At 40.1% G+C, this 16,685-nt stretch overlaps 1 protein-coding gene across 18 annotated transcripts in view; it reads right to left on the reverse strand.

The window, feature by feature from the left end:
• The window catches only part of svila (supervillin a), a 78,263-nt gene that overhangs the window by 18,884 nt on the left and 42,694 nt on the right, over positions 1-16,685 (reverse strand). For 12 of the 18 annotated variants that reach the window (XM_079360829.1, XM_079360834.1, XM_079360838.1 and 9 more), the window contains exons 7-17: positions 16,576-16,659; positions 14,309-15,157; positions 13,687-13,848; positions 12,338-12,372; positions 10,983-11,047; positions 10,370-10,506; positions 9,028-9,123; positions 8,160-8,541; positions 5,477-5,969; positions 3,694-3,862; positions 1,772-1,901 (exon numbers count right to left, since the gene is read on the reverse strand). In XM_079360829.1, the coding sequence (XP_079216955.1) occupies positions 1,772-1,901; positions 3,694-3,862; positions 5,477-5,969; positions 8,160-8,541; positions 9,028-9,123; positions 10,370-10,506; positions 10,983-11,047; positions 12,338-12,372; positions 13,687-13,848; positions 14,309-15,157; positions 16,576-16,659 (2,602 nt within the window). The remainder of the gene's footprint in view (positions 1-1,771; positions 1,902-3,693; positions 3,863-5,476; positions 5,970-8,159; positions 8,542-9,027; positions 9,124-10,369; positions 10,507-10,982; positions 11,048-12,337; positions 12,373-13,686; positions 13,849-14,308; positions 15,158-16,575; positions 16,660-16,685) is intronic. The other 6 variants (XM_079360840.1, XM_079360830.1, XM_079360825.1 and 3 more) reach the window with 5 other exon arrangements.

Here is a 16,685-nt window from a genome sequence, read left to right on the forward strand (position 1 = left end):
CTCATCACACTCAGGATTGAAAAAGTTCAAGAAACAGACTTCTCTCAGTGAGATAACTTTTATATCTTTGTGCAGATTATTTAATTTACATTTTGAAGTATTAGTTGTTAATCAATTAATGATATCAAAAGTTCATTTTTAAATGTGTCTGCTTATATTAAGGTTCAATTACATCATAAGGAAGACCGGCAAATACTTAACAAACATCACAATTTAATGTTTAATCAAATAAGTGTTTTTTTGTGTATTTTGTGTATTATGACACAAAAATATTTGCACTGCAGATTTTTTAACTGGTTGTGATAAAGTCTCACATTAATGTCACTGTATGACCTCTAATAATCAATCTGACAATAAGCAAAGGACGATGATCCTGAAAATTAACCTGCAAACGTGTCTAATGTATGGCATGACGCATTAGATGTTAACATTTTACTAATTAAAGGTAACATTTATGCAAAATACACTTCACCATGTTTTTTTCTAACATGGTGAAGTGCATTTTTCATCTGTTTGCCTTCAAACCTGCCTAATTATAAGAAAGTCCATCCTCTCCGTCTTTTACCTGCTCCACTTTTCAGAAAATGTATTCTCAAACAGGCCGTTTGGAGATGTTCCCTTTGTGACATCACACAAGGCAGTAACTCCTCCCTCAGGTGGGTGACACTCAAACAGCTCGGTTTGTTCTGCCCTCTGAGTCTGCCTTCTCCCTGTAAACAATGGAGCATGGTGCAAAAAAGCCCACGCCAGTCCTTCTGGATGGGTGTGGTCAGACACAGCTCTGTCACTCTTAAAGCCACAGACACACAAACAGCCTGTTCTGAGCAGGGCTGAAATAGAGGGGTTGATGAAATAGGGGATCAGGGTTGATTTTTGAGCAAGAAACTTTGCAGACATGTTATTTGGGAGCTCTGAGACTTTATCATACTTGTTGGAGAGTAGTATAATATATGTCCTTTAAAATTAAAACAAAGTAAAATAGCCCATTTCAAACTTAATTTTTAACTTAAGGGTGCACATTTTAAAAGTATTTTATTCATTGTGCTGAAGAGTCTAAATTTGAGTTATATTTATTTCCACTTTTGAATGTAATACAGTACTTCCAATCTAAAAGTACATTAATGATACAGTTATAGTTATATATTGTTTATGTCTCATACACACAAATATGAAAAAGTACTTTTCAATCGAACTTTGTGATTTAATTTAAAATCCTGGTACCCCCACACTTCAGCATTAATGATGTGAAGTATAAAATAGAGTTAACATCCAGAGATAAGAGTGTCTTTTCTGCTGCCATGACTGACATGAATGTCAATTAACGTGGTCCAAGTACATGCAGCAGCGTTTATGACACAAAAAGAGGAAGCAGACAAAGACATGAAAAGACCCAGACGTGGACAATACACAACCTCTCTGTTTAGAAATATACACAACTGTAGCCATGATTTTTCTGCAGGCTTGGACAGCAAACCTCATTACTCCATCTCTTTTCTCCAAATTCCTTAATCTCGAGTTACAAGATGAAAACATCACAAAAACATCCTGATTCAGAGACAGATCAGAAATACTTGAAGTCAAATCCCTTCACTTTGGATCGAATCAAAGTTCTACGTTTCAGATATTTCACTTCAGCTGTAAAGTGGTGCATTCAAGATTCATAGGCAAAGAGGGGCAAGTAGAAAGATGAGATCAGTTGCATATAACAGACATTATAGATAACAGCCATACACAGGTCAGTCAGCAGTGAGTGTGCAGATCAGGAGTTTACCTTCTTGAGGCTTTGCTCCAACTCCCTTAGCTGAGCGTTCTGGTCACCCACAGCAACCTTTGCCACATCCTGTTTCTTATTGATCCTGCTCCTCCAGTCCTGCTCGCCGCTCTTCTTCAACAAAGCCACTCTGAGAAGGAAAAGGAAGAATCAGAATCAGAAACACTTACTCACTCATTAAGTTATCTTCCTGGCTCTCACCAGCAGATTGTGCTACAGTGTATGAATTATCAACCTCCAGAGGGACAAGTAGTGACGTATCTATTTTACATTTACTTGCCAGTCAAGTGTTTGTTATATCTTTTCACAATGTTTGATAACTGCAGTTGATTAATGCAATAAATGCCTATTTGGAAATCTATCTATCGAACATAGCTCAAAGAAAGATATCGGTTGATGTAGGATTTATTTTTCTCGCTCCCAAATCGATATCGGCTCCAAAAGTCCTGTATCAGTCAGGCCCTAGTTAAGACAATAACAAATGTTACCTGAACTGAATACACACACAACTTTGATCAATGCTTTTGCATCTTGTTTCAACATCCTTTAGATTATTCTGCTTTGACCTGAACTATCACAACACTAAAGCCAACATTGGGAAAAAAAAAAAAAAAAGATTAATTGCTCAGGTTTCAACAAGGTCAGTGAAAGCTTTACATTAAAGCTTTACATTTAAAAAAAGATCCCTTAGAGAAATCAGGCAGCAAGCTGTGTGCTGAGAAACTGTCAGACAGGCTTTAGTTTAAACAAAGGGTTAAAGCAATAAAGGTGCTTGCATCTGTTTAAGCTAAAGCTCAGCTAAAGTAGGCCAAAGAGAGTGAAAAGGGACTAAAGCTAATTAAAAATGCAACTGTCAAGAGAAACAACCCTCTGAATATAGGATCTTTGGAAAACTTTGATTATACTTAAAAGGATATCACCAACTGAAGCACCACTGACAAGAACAGAGGTTCAATTTATGAGATCCCCGAGTAGGAAGTACACAGGACCCTTAACAGAGCGGTCACAGTGTTGGCAGTGCCCCTCTCACACCCTATGTAACCCAAAGAGAGGACATGTTCTGTCCCCCAGGCTTTACAATGACACCAGTAACGGGAACACTGACAATATATCCCTATAGCTGTATCCTTTATCCTTTGAAATATTTGGTAGAGAGGGGACAGTTTCTACAACTAGCAGACTAAACTCAGCAACACAAATCCTCCAACAGCAGTTTAAATGCCCATCTAGCATCTATTATGTCATCAATCAATTTAGAGCGTGGATGCTGTCTGCATGTTTCTCACTTAAATGAGCCTTCTGTGCCTGTACACAAAACATGACATAACAAGACACTTATGTAATCATTTCATTCATCTGGGAATCCAATACTTAGCCTCAGTTATAAAGAATAAAGTTATAAACAAATTCATTTGAGTGAATTAAACATCATGGTGGGTGATTAAGTAACAAATCAAGCTTTCTGAGCTGTTTGATCAGACTGTTTCATCAGGTATATTTCTGGAAATTTTCTGGTTTCAACTTATTCCTGTTTTTTATTGTTTGAAAGCAAAAAATGGCATACGATGTGGGTTTCTGTTCCACAGAGCTTCTTTGATGTCAACAAACGATTAAAACACACCATCCAGCAGTGTAGCAGCAGAGACTGAGAATAGAAAACCCTAATAACCTACTTAGTCCGTTTTGTCCTTATTATGTCATTCTCTAGCTCCAACTAACCCACATTTAAACTACAGGAGGAAAGGGGCTCTTCTTCATCATGTTTTTATCATCTGTTTACAGCTTTATTCAGTAACTGATGCATAATGAAAAAAAATGTAGGCGCTCAGATTAAACAAAAACATACATAATGATCATACATATAGTAAGTAAGCAAAAACTTTTATAATAAAAGAAATGCATGACAAAAGCAGCAGCCTCACCTGTCTCTGATGGACATGTGTTTGGCCATCATCATGTCGCTCAGCTCGTCTCCCTCGACAGGCTCCACTAGGCCGGCTGTATGTCCGCTGTTGTCTGCTTGACTGTCTGCCACTGGAGGAAGCTGACACACTGCTGCTCTGGGTGTCACCACACTGGACTCATGCAGCTCTGTGATCATGAGCAGAGATAACTGAGTGAGAAAAATCAATAACTCAGACACAATTATTTCCATGGTTTCCATGGTGAACTTGATTTTAAAAAGCACAATAACGATGCTTATGTGAAGTAAAGAAGAAAAACATGTGTGAAACAGGATTAACAATGCATTCTGCAGGCTGATCCATTTGTCAAGCTCTGAGGGTAAACTCCTCTAAATAACACAGCAAATCAAGTTTGTCTGACAGTAAGCAGCAGACAACGGCAGAGGAGAAAACATTGTTCATGCTCACTAAGAGGCTCTCATCTGCCTGTAAGAGACACTTTAACAGCAGCAATCAAATAATTTACACTTTGGCTCACTTGTCACGGCAATATTGCCCGTATCTTTTCATGCAGCATTTTACTACAGAACCAGACATTAACTGATTTCTGAACTCTCACTGCTACAGAACAAATTGAACAGACTGATACAGATTGTTAGCTTAAAGTGACTGCTGCTCTGACATGAACATTTCTTCAGACAACATACAGACAGGAAATGTGGTTGAATTAGAAACGATTGCTGAATCTGAATCTTAAAACTTATATATAGATATTTCAATACTTTAATACTTCAAGCACATCCTATCTTTAAGCATGTGTACTGTATATATCAGCCTAGGCGTGTGCTGAATGATTAACAGTGGAATTAACAAGTGTAAAAACAGAATTTCCCCTACAGGGATCAATAAAAGTAAATCATCTTTATTTCTTCTGTTAATCCAAAACGACAAAGAAAAACAACCCTTGTTACCTTATCTTTGCTAAATACTTGGATTAAACTGTTCAAAATGCTAACTGCTAGCATAATATTAAGAAGTCAACTACAATGCCAACATCGGTAGCTTTAGCAGATATTTAACATTTTTAAGTTTTTGTAAAATTTAACTTCTTATTTGGATAAACTGGCAACATGAAAAATCTGACTCTTAAAATGCTAAATGATAGCATGCCAGTATAACAACATTGCTCATACAGTCACATCCAGCAGCTGCATTTATCATGTTATACGTATTTATTTTTTTTTTTTTAGCTCATAACTAGGAATTACAGAATGTTTATAACTTTTTTACTAAAACATATAAAAGCCAGGTTTTAACCCTGTACAGTATGTTAAAATGTGTATGCTAACACTGTGGTAACTAGCAGGCACACAGTAGTTACTTAACACCTATGTTTGACATGTTTTTGTATGCCCTCATCTGTTTCCTTACTTGATGTCAAAAGATGAAGCAATTATGAAAATGTTATCAAGCTTTTTGGCAGGTTTAATATTTAGTACCATGTTTACCATGCTTAAATCTTTAAGCATTTTAAGAGGGCACACCTTCTTAAAGGTTTGTTTAACATTCAGCCTCTAAATATAATCACACTACAAACATGTGAATCCAACAGCCTCTAAATAACCACAGTAGTTTGTCCCAAACTAAATTTGTAAAAATAAAGTGTGTTTTTAGTGAGTTTGTTTAAACTGTGTAAAAGTTATACATCACCTTTAAATATGTTTATTTAAACAAGGCAAAGCAAAGGAAGAGAAAGCAATACTAAAACATAGCTTCTTAGACCACTCGATGCTGCTCTTACCTCCACTGACAGCTCTGTTCCTCTGGCTGTCTGCCTCTCTCTGATATGACTCTTGCCACTCGTGGAATATGCGGCTGTCCGAGCTCTGCACAGCTTTCTCTCCACCCACAGTGGTTAGCCGCTGCTCTTCTTCCCCCTCCTCTCTCCTCTCTCTTCCAATCTGAGGCTGGGGCAGAGAGGCCTGCCTTACTGCCCGCTCAGGAGAAGGAAGTTTCCTCTTTCCTCCTCCCAGATTCGCTCTGTCTTCACCCACAGATAAAGTCCTGGACCTGTGGTGATCTGTTGACTCCTGGGATCTCAGTGCTGGGATGTCTGGCTGGCGAGGAGGCAGAGGCCTGTCAGAACTAGGAAGGAGAGGTTCTACTCGCGGTGCTACTGTGGTTATGTGGAGGTCTCCAGCGTGGTCAGTGGAGACGGTGCCTCCAGCTTTCAGAGCAGAGGAGGATGATGAGGTAGGGAGGTGTCTGTACCCGGAGGAAGTACCATTTTGAAGCTGTGAAGCAGGAGGGGACGAAAGAGAGAGACAGAGAATGAGAGAAGTGGGTCCGTTTGCTACAAAGGCTAAAAAAAAGGTTGGGCAAAGTACTCACACACACAAAATACAGAGAATGACGCTGACTAATCACTGCCTGTCTGACTCACTGCACTTCCTGAGCATCAAAGGGCAGCCTATCTGCCCGGTCAGTTGCAGCCCACATCACAAAGCCATGCCAGCAGCCTCCCCCCTGCACACAATGCATCCAGCTGTAGCTGTAACTACACACTTCCCAAACTTAAAACAATTGTTTCAACTGAAAGATCTGCCCTGTCCTGACACTTTTGCTGAGTGAAGCAACGACAAAAATCCATGGAAAACACTGCGGAGAAAAATCTTCTAATCTGAGAGTAATTCCCTTTATTCTTTTTTCTTTATGCCTCAATTTTCACTATTATGGTGCCTCAAACAAGTCCATAACGGAAAGCTGCTGTCATTACATGGGGTGGTGTATTAGAATAAAGTGCCTTTGTTTTCCTTCAACCCTGAGGCGTCTTCAAAGCCATCGAGCTTTCCTGACATAAATGATCCATCTACAAATCACAGTCTTCTCACTGACACAACAGGATAAACAGAGCTGAGTCACATCTTACTCAGAAGCTGGGCCATGCACTGTACATCCATAATGAAATCACACAACACGGATATGAGATGCCAAACATCGACGTAATGTTCACAGAAATGTATTCGGTCATTTCTGAGAAGAGCACTCCAGCTGTGTCAGGCAAATGCACGGTGACTGTTCACGTGAACCTTACTTGTAGGTGCTCTACGGGGCTGTCACAGAGCTCCTGTTCATCACTGAAGTCTATGTCTGAAGACTCCTGGAGCAGAAACACGCACATGCTTTGATGCATGACTCAGCTTTTCTTTCTCTGAGCAGAAATTTTTTACTCAAAACGTCTAAGATGTTTTTATTTTACCTTAAAATTTAAAATATTCTTTATTCTATACGCATCTTACTTTCTTTCTTTTGTTGCTAAAACGTTATATACAGTAGTTTCATTCAGTGCATTGCTTTGGAGTGATAGCTCCAACAGCTATTGGGGCTTTGTATGCCTTAATTTAAAAAAAGAAAGGTCAGAAAGTAGGAAGAGTGTGGGGAATCCATTTGAACCCTGGTCGCACATTTAGACAACTCATAGGATTTACCACCACATAGGAGAATGGGAAAAAATGGTTTTAATCAATGACTGTATTCATTTTATTTGTATTTTTTATTTATAAATGTCATAAAACCATATTTTATATTTCTCCTGAAGGGTATTGAGTATCATCTCCAACTTGAATATGATGAAAATGGCTATAAAGCTGCTTTCTATCAGTGTTTCTTTATATTTATTATTCATTGTTTCCTAATGTGATCAATCAATCTCAATCAATCTTTATTTGCATAGCGTCAATTCATAACAGGTGTTATCTCGAGACACTTTACAAAAAGCAGGTAAAGGACTTTACTTTCAAGAGCCCAGCTTAATCCGTCATAGCGTGGCAAGAAAAAACTTCCTTACTCATTGATAAACACTGACTTTGACTTTCTTGTGACCTTTCACTCTCTGTCCCCTGCACTTAATATGTTTGATGTTTCTGTCTTATTTGAATCAAGTCAAAATGAGTCAACTATATTTGGGACAAGAATCTGTTGAAACATGTTTGAGATGGGTTCCAAAATCTATTTATCTATCAAATGCTACAAACTTAATACCAGAACCTTCAGATCAAGTTAAACTATAAACTTTTTCTTATTAATACTATCAACATAAAAAAAAAAAAAAAAAAAAACTGAAGAAGAAAATCATTTGTTTTGCCGTTGCATTCTGTATGTCCTGCTGGCTAACTTGGTTTCTCTCAAGAGTAAGGAAAGCCATCATGCTAAAGCTAAGTAGAATTTAAATGTTAGTCTTTACATTTTTGGTTTTATGTCAAATTAAAGAAGTCAAAAAGGAAGACATTTTCTGACATGTACAACTCACAAATCATGTTTCATGTTGAAAAAACATTATAAACTGAGGAGACAAACGCAGGTTCACAGTAGGATCAAGAAGAAATGTATAGAGTTGGAGTAACTTTTGTTTTATAGAGAATCAAAATAAACTAAAAGCAAAAAAGAAGTTTGCTTTAAAACAAATGTAAGATCTGATCTCCTACCTGCTCCAGATCTCCCAGTGTGATGGGTTGAGTCTGGTAGCGAGCGTTGGCCCTGCGCTGGCGTGCGTCCCCTCTGGTGCGGGTCACCCTGGTGGGAGGCTGAGCCAGTCGGTTGAACAGTGCCATCTTTTCTGCCAGGCTGAGGGTGCAGAGATCAGGCTCATCCGGACCCTGGGCCTTACTGTTACTATCACTCTGACTCTTTTTCTCGTCTTTTATCTCCATTGTGGACACTGGTTCAGACACCTGGACCTTTTGATGGTCTTTTTCTACCATCGCAGAAACTGGTTTGGAGACCTGGACCTCCTGGGTATCCCTAGCATGCCGGATCTCCCGCACCTGCTCTCGGGCGGAGGAGCTTTGCTGTGAAGTTGCCTGCAGGCTGTGGGCAAGGTGTCACCAAAAAGACAAAGAGGTAGGAGACTTCTGGTAAGCATAGAGAAAGCACATGCAGACTAAGTTGTGACATGCTTCATGGCAGGCAGCTGTATGACCCTAAATGCATCCAATGACACCCTATAAAGATTTTATAAAAGAGTTTTAAAAAGTGTTTACATTCAGAGTGAGTCATTGTCACTGCAAACAAAACCACAATATCAAGTCAGTTAATCCAAGCCTTCTCTGTCCTTCAATAGCAGATCTATGTAGTTCTCTGCAATCACTCAGGAGGGCACCAAACTCAAAACATATTGTGTATCAGGATTATACACCACTGGGAACGTGCAGTGACTCAAATCCTGAAGGGTTATTCCCATTGGTGAGATATCCACTCTGAACGAACACTATGCTGTGGTGAATGAGCAGCATTCAGTGAAGAGGTTAGTTACACTCTGGGGGTCAGCGTGAGCATTCATATCGTGTCTTGTACCTGTACGAGGGGACAGTGCTGTAAACTAGGGTTGGGCTAGGGACACGTGCTACATTGGTGTGAACAGACACTGTGTGTGGCACGTGAGCGGGGACGCTGCAGTAGCCAAGGACAGGGACAAAGTCACACAAAGACACACAAAGAAGAAAGAATAAAAAGAGATGATTCAAGGTACTGAAAGGTTAAATCTATACTATAGTATAATACATGTCGAAGAACAGAATTTAAACGGATGGATGTTGGCTGAAAACAAACATTTTAGAATATATAACACATATGAAATTCTGAATCATGTCATAATGCACGTTGATGTACATCTCTACAAACAAGCTTGTTTTCTCTTGAAGACGTCAATCCGAACATTGAATCCACTCTGATGTTTTGATATAATGCTAGCTAACTCATCTTAGCACTGAAGACAAGAGGAAACTGATAGCTAAGCTTGTTCTTAAAGGCATGCTATGGCAAATGGTGAATGGACTTGAGCTTGTTTAGTGTTTTTTCTAGTCTTCTGACTTCTCAAAGCACTTTTACACCGCAGGTCACACCTTCCCATTCACTCACTGATGATAGTGGTTACTATGTAGTGAGACCACCACTGAGTGTCAGGCAGTGATGCACATACATGCGCTGCTACTTTCCAGTTACAGTCAGTGGCCATCTTTTCTTCATTATATATCCTTTTCACAAAGTTTTGATTAATGTATTTAAAGGATCAACAAAACAAACATTTATACATATGTATGTACAGTATATCTTTCCCTAAAGATCAAAGATAAGTTAAAGAGAGATATTGGCTGATACATCGCCATCAGATTTTTCTCTCCCTAATATCCACATCAGTCAGGCTCTAATCAAAACAATGCTCCCTTCATTCCTTAGCTGCCCCCCTCCCCTCCTGTTTCCACACTTCCTCCTTCAGGTAATGAAATGCATCTCAAGGCTGATTCAGTTGTTAATGTTTTGTCTTTTAAGGTCATATAAAGTATTTCCTTCATTTTGGAAAGTATGTTTGTTTTCCTCAAATGCCTCTAAACACAGCTTCCCTGAGTGGGTGGGGCTGTCTCTCTTCTCTAACGTGGTGCTGGATTTCAAAATGTAACACATTAATTCCTTCAGGTTTTTTCACAAAAAAGTGATTTTGTTGTTGGATGGTCTTCTATTTCATGAAGAACCGTAGTCTGGGTTGTTCTTTACAATCTACCGGTGTTAATGCCAAGCTAAGTATTCTGACCTTCTGTCTGTTGCTCCATAAATGAAAGCATTAACAGTCTTTCAAAGCAATTTAACTCAGCTAATTTGGGGAAAACACTTCTACCTTTGGCAGAAAACAACGACTTACGTTGCAGCAATGACGACTTCCTCAGTGGTGACCGGCTGAGTTCTGGATCGGTCTTGTGTCCGTCTTAGTCGCCTGTCCACTGCAGCATTCCTGGACCGTAATTTGGGTGCTCCTCCATCAATGCTCTTCTCCAACTCCTGGATAGAAGTGTACAAATGAAAAGTCATTTTGAAAACAATGGCACATTTCAGACTTTTAACATTGGTTTACATCATATGGCTCAAGAATTTAACACTGGAGCGATTAAAGACAGGTGAGAGAGCACATTAACATCCTATCAAAATCAAAGCTGTTTGGAAATGTGAGTCTCTGTTGGATTGAGCATCAGCATGTGAAACTGCAGGGCATGTTTGAGGTCACGTTAACAGATGTGGAAGTGTAAAGGACTCCAATAACGGCTTGTTCCAGTAGAACGCTTATGTAAGCCCAAATTATGAATAACTCCCAAGTTTTCAACTCTCAGTGCTCAAAGGCAGGACAACAATAGAGAATGTTAATGTGTGTCCTTGATTGAGAGCATATTTCCCTGAGCTTGGTGTCTGAAACAATCATGTCATCTGTAGAAAAACAGAAAGAGGAAGAGAGAGAAAAACAGGCAGAATATGATGCTCACCCTGAAGAGGGAGCGCTTGGCTGCTACGCTCATCTTGGCCAGTTCGTCTATCTTTTCTTCGTCAGCTGCAGGGACAAAAGGAAGCCCATGAACACATACACATTACATACTCCTATTTGAAAATGTTTTCAAAACATCAGATATCAAACAGAGAGTACAAAAAGAGAGTATCTCAGTCACAATGAATGGAAATGATTTTAAGGATAAGGATAAGGATAAACTTTATTGATCCCCCAATGGGCAAATTTGGTGTTAAAATTTGGGCGATTTTGTTGGGTCTTCCATATATTGCATTAATTATGAAAAAGTAGAATCTCTCTTTTCAAGCTTTTGGTCAGAATGTTCACTTTTATTTTTCCCACACGTTCAACACATCTGACACATCTTGTAGCCAGGAAAAAAGAAACCACAAGACCTGGGACTGGCGTCAAAGGAGAGAGTACACAGACAGGTGTGAGAGGCCTGGCTGCACGCACACATACACACTTTCTGAAAGACATATGACATGACATCACCAAACAACTATTCCCTTTGACTGATGCCGCTGCGCTGAGCTCTCCTCACTCTTGTGCTCTTCAGTACAAAAAGAGTCCTGGCTGAGTGTGTGCTCATAAGAAGCAGATGAGCTGCCCTCAGTGGAGCTGCAGTGCTGTAATGCTACTGTGAGCTCCAGTAATAACTCCTTAAACCCCACTTTCAATTGTTGGGATTCCCTGTTAAAGAGTTATTAGCCAGTCTGCCTCCAACTTCGAGTCTATTCTTTAACGAAACAACAAACATTCACAAATTAATGTGTGGTCAGCTTACAGATGCTGTTTTTATTGGTCAGATTTTATTGTTCAGTGTTTAGCATAGTCAAGTCATGGGCCTACTTCTCTACTCTATCCTGCAGGTTGGAACATTTTCAGTCCAGTCAGTTTGGGCAGAAATCCTTACATTTAAGGAAAATAAAAAATGTGAGTGATGAAAAGTCAAATTCATACCATGAAACTAAAAACGTAAAAATCTGTATATTAACAAGGGTCACACTTTTTACTGCTTTAAATTTACCCTCAAACATTATGCAACTGGACGTTCCAGCAAAGTGTTCCTTTGGTCTAAAGAATACTGACAGGCCTGCCGATAATACCACTTAAGCTAGCCATGCTTAATCAATTAGTACAGCAACACTTGTGTACACAAACTAAAGTACTTCATGAACAGTTTAACGGTGCGTTTTAAAGCATAAATGTGTGATTGCAGCTTTGTTTATAAATTAAATAATCTTTATTTTGACAATATATATTAACTGTTACAGGTATATTCAAACATTCAAGTTGTCCTTTAAAAGTAAAAGAGAAAATACAATGACTTACCTTCAGTGGAAGCAATATCAGAACTCACACAGGACCTTTAAAAGTAGAACAAAAAAAAAGCAGATGAGCTAAAGCTAGCCGTCTTCTTGTTACAATGCCTGATCAGTGGTGTCAAAGGGTGGTGAGACATTCAAAACAGGAAAAGAAGAGAGCCAGTCACAGAAGAGGTGAGGAAACACAGCAGTGAAAATCAGTCAGTTCTGGTCTGTGGGAAATGTGACAGCGAGTGTTAGTACGAGAAATGTAAAAAAAAGAGCACACTGTAGTAAAGGAGACTAAGCTGGAGAATTAGATAGCATTACAGCAGTCTGTTCAGCTCCATGGTCGCATGGAATGATTCTCAACAAAGACTGATTCATGGTATGGTCACATGTGATGGCCAATGCCAAGGCCAGCAAGACCTTTGGCCTTTAAGCTTCCTTATTTTCTAATGTTGTGAGAGCGAGAGGCCAAATCGAGAGGATTGAAGGGTGTACATACCTGTGTGTGTGTGTGTCTCTGTCTGTCTGTCTAGGTGTGTGTGTGTGTGTGTGTGTGTGTGTGTGTGTGTGTGTGTGTGTGTGTGTGTGTGTGTGTGTGTGTGTGTGTGTGTGTGTGTGTGTGTGTGTGTGTGTGTGTGTCAGACATTGCACCTGGTAAGCTGTGAACCAGCTCATGCTATTAATCTGATTATGAACTCACTACAGTACATACAACAGAGTTACTTAGACTCCCTACTCGTCAAATACACCAGCCTAGTAGGTAGGTGTTAGAATGCTTTCAAATATGATGATGTAGGTATCCCTGTGGCAGCATCACTGGATGCTGTGTTCTTCCTAAGAAGTGAGGCTATTTCTGCAGTCATCTACCCGTAGCAAAGTTTTAGGCTTCAAAGACAACTTTATAGTCAATCTGTATGCGCTAATCCGTTCTGCTTTTGTAACTCATAAAGGACGCATCTGGAATCATTTCAGTCCGTTTTTGTGAATGGCTTAAAATTTCTTGCCGAAGCTTTAATCAAAGTTTTATTAATGTTGTAAAATGATTCTCAACAAGTTTTAATTTACAGTCTAACTTGACTACATGCTTATTTATTACAGCAGAGTAATCTATGTGCAAAACTAAAGCTACAGCTGTACCTAGATTGTCATCATTTTAAAGCACAGGACCATTGAGCAAGATGACATACACTATTTGATTATTATGGTTTAGTAATATGTTTAAAAAACCCAAATATGCTTCAACCTTAAGGTGCTATGCATCAACATTTTTAAGTTAAAAAACCTGATGATTTCTTGACATGCATGATCATGATTGTTTGTCCAGCATTCTGCACTTTCAGCCATGCGTTCCTTCGACCAGGGCAGTACCTATCAGTTTCCTGTCGCTCAGCAGAAGTGATGGGCTGCGTCCTAAACCTCTCTGATGTCTTTCTACTGTCCCCGGGACAGATATACTGCCTGGGCCTGCGCCCCCTTTCCCCTCTCCATGGGGCATTGTAGCCCACGAGTTCCCTTTCACACTCAACTTCACTGGGTGAGCCACCCAAGGAGACGGACCAACGGATAGACACCCAAAGGAAAGAGAAAATAGATCGTATGAGGGAGAGAGAGGGGGACCAGTAGAAAAATACACATTTTTAAAAGCAGAGGAAGAACCCCTGGTTTTGAAAACTGCCCATGCACATTTACCAGCATTTAAAACATGCACACAGTCCCTGTCCCCAGGTAGTAACCAAACAAGTCAATGCACCAATAAAGACAAAAAACAAACATGAATGGAAGCTCACTGTTAAGTGATTATTGCATTAATGCAGATTAGAAACTATGCAGTAGTACAATATAACTATACTTTAATGTCAAGTCCATGCCTATATTAGTTGCTTGTTAGTGATGAAGCAGCCAGCCAATGTTAGATACCAAGCATCAGCGTGAGCTCTGAAGAAGCCAACCAATGAGTAGCAACAGGGAGGGACTTTATGTTTCCACCTACAGCTCAGTCCTGCGCCTGCTTGGTGGGGTGGTGGTGCTCTCCATGTAGGAGTGTCTGAGCTGGGCAACAGATACCCGAGTGTCATGGTGACTCTCTTGGTTATTGACACCTTCACCCTCTCTGGCCTCTCGGGGGTCATAGGCCTGGTGCTGCAACCTTTTCTGACTTGGCCTTCGAGGATCCCCTGCATCCCCTGATACTGAGCGGATCAGGGCTGTGCTGGAGCCTTCTGGACCAGGATGTGGCACTCTTGGCTGGATGTGGGTGGCAGAAAGCCCTTTTTGAACATAAATGGCATTTTCCTGCTCTCTGTTTCTGCCCTCTGATGACTGCAGACGCTCTGTTTCATGCCTCCTGGCTCTTCCTCTCGGTCCATCTTCTGCTTCAGCCTCCCTTGCATGGTTTAAACTATGCACCCTTGACAACTCTAATTCCTCTTCCCTCCTTCCCCTCCGCGGGTCCTCAGTGCTCCGTTCTCTGCGGCGGATCTCGGAAGGCAGCACTGCTTTTCTACTTGTCAGAAGGCCCTCTGTTTTCACATCCTCTGACTCTTCGGTGTCTTCTTCTTGGGTATGTTGCTGCCCAGCTTTGGATGTGGGACCAGAGGCCATGGACAGGTAACTGGGATTACTGCCAACTTCCTGCCCTCCTGATTGCCCATGTCGGGAAGGCTGAGATGGGGGCGGATGGTGGGGGTGAGAATAAACTTGCTGGTTGCTCGGACGGTCTGTACTGTAGTTTTTAGAGGTTTGGGTCTGGTGTTGAAACTGTCTGCGGTAAGATGAGGCTTCAATCTCTGGATTCATCTGGCGATTGTCCTCCCTGGAAAGCCTCTCTCTAACTCTGATTCTTCAGGGAGAACAAGGGCTGGTTAGCATTTGGGAAACATAAATAGACAGGAGATTTATCTCAAGACAGCTATTGATCATTTTATCTGTCTGATCAAAAAGGAACAAAACAATCAACCCTTACACTAATATAGTTGATTTTGTTAGAATTAAAGAACACAATGATTTTTGTCTTGTTTGACATTCGATCTATGAGATAAAAAGCAAAAATTACAGAATATTAAGAGGTGACAATGATTTGGGCAGAACTGCCAGGGGCTTTTCAGGTTGCTTGAAATCCAAAGTCAAGGAGGTCAAACTTGATTAAGTGCATTGATACATTTTTTTGATTGAATGTGGAGACAAAGTAAGTGTAGGTGTAAGTAAGTGTAAGTGTGACTCCAATTGTCCAACCTCTAGACCTGCAGACTTAGGCCTTAAGAACTTTACTGGTGAGGACAGGGGTACATTATGTTGCAAGTTTTCTAGGATGTGCAACTGCATTGCTATACAAGTCGCTGAAAGACAGAGCAATGGATCACCACCAACATCAAATCAACTGGAATAACGCGTTTATAATCCTTTTTTACAGTTATGATAATGTGGTGAAATTAATTTGATATACTGAGTTTGTATTTGTCCTAAGTGTCCTTGATAAAATAACGATATTCAACTTGTATAAACTCTCTGATAACTACAATTTCGTGCCTGAAATGAACTGTGAGCAATGTGTAATAGTAAGGTTTAGTCAAAGTTGTGCTCTGGGAAAACAAGTCCATTAGGGGTCCATTGTAGACTGGGTGAATTGTATTAAAGTTCACAAGCATGACATAAGCACCTAACCTTAATCATGCTAAATCCATCAAAGAGTGTTTCAGATATAAGTGCAACCTTGCATCCAGTGATGAAAATAATTTTGTAAAAGCACTGCTACTGGACAATTTGAAATGTAACCAAGCCCTTTTTGAGAGCCCCTATACCTCACCTTATTCTTTTTTTGAGTGTGGAAAAAAAAAGAAGAAGACGACTGAATAAAAAGTAAAGAAGAAGATCAATAATGTTGCACCAACTGATGTAAGATCAAAGACTACTCGCAATGTTTTATCCTTCATTAATAAGGTACATACACATCTCACACTGGGGTTAAACTGAACACAGCAACACATGGAAGGGAAATTAAGTTATGGCTTAAAGAAAAGGAACAGGCGCTTGTGGCGAACAGGATGATGATAATGTGATGTAAGATGGCTCTCAAGCTCAAAGCAGAACTTCTCAAACATTTGCGTCTTTAGTATAGCAACATAGGGAACAGTATTTGGCTTCTGTTCTGGCCCACAGTTTAAGAAGCACTGCTCATTGGGGTTGAAGGGTTTTGGTAAGTCTGGCAGATGGAAACATGGCGGGTGATGATGGGATGAGACACAACCAGCTCTGGTGTACCTCGAGGGCCAGTTGATGAGTGACTGGGTGTCGCCTTCAGCATCAGTCTGGAGGAACCAATCATTGTTCAGTTTCCCTCTTGCACTGCACCAATGGAAACCCATGGGAGG

This window comes from Symphodus melops (assembly GCF_947650265.1).
Source record: "Symphodus melops genome assembly, chromosome: 14".
Lineage (NCBI taxonomy): Eukaryota > Metazoa > Chordata > Actinopteri > Labriformes > Labridae > Symphodus > Symphodus melops.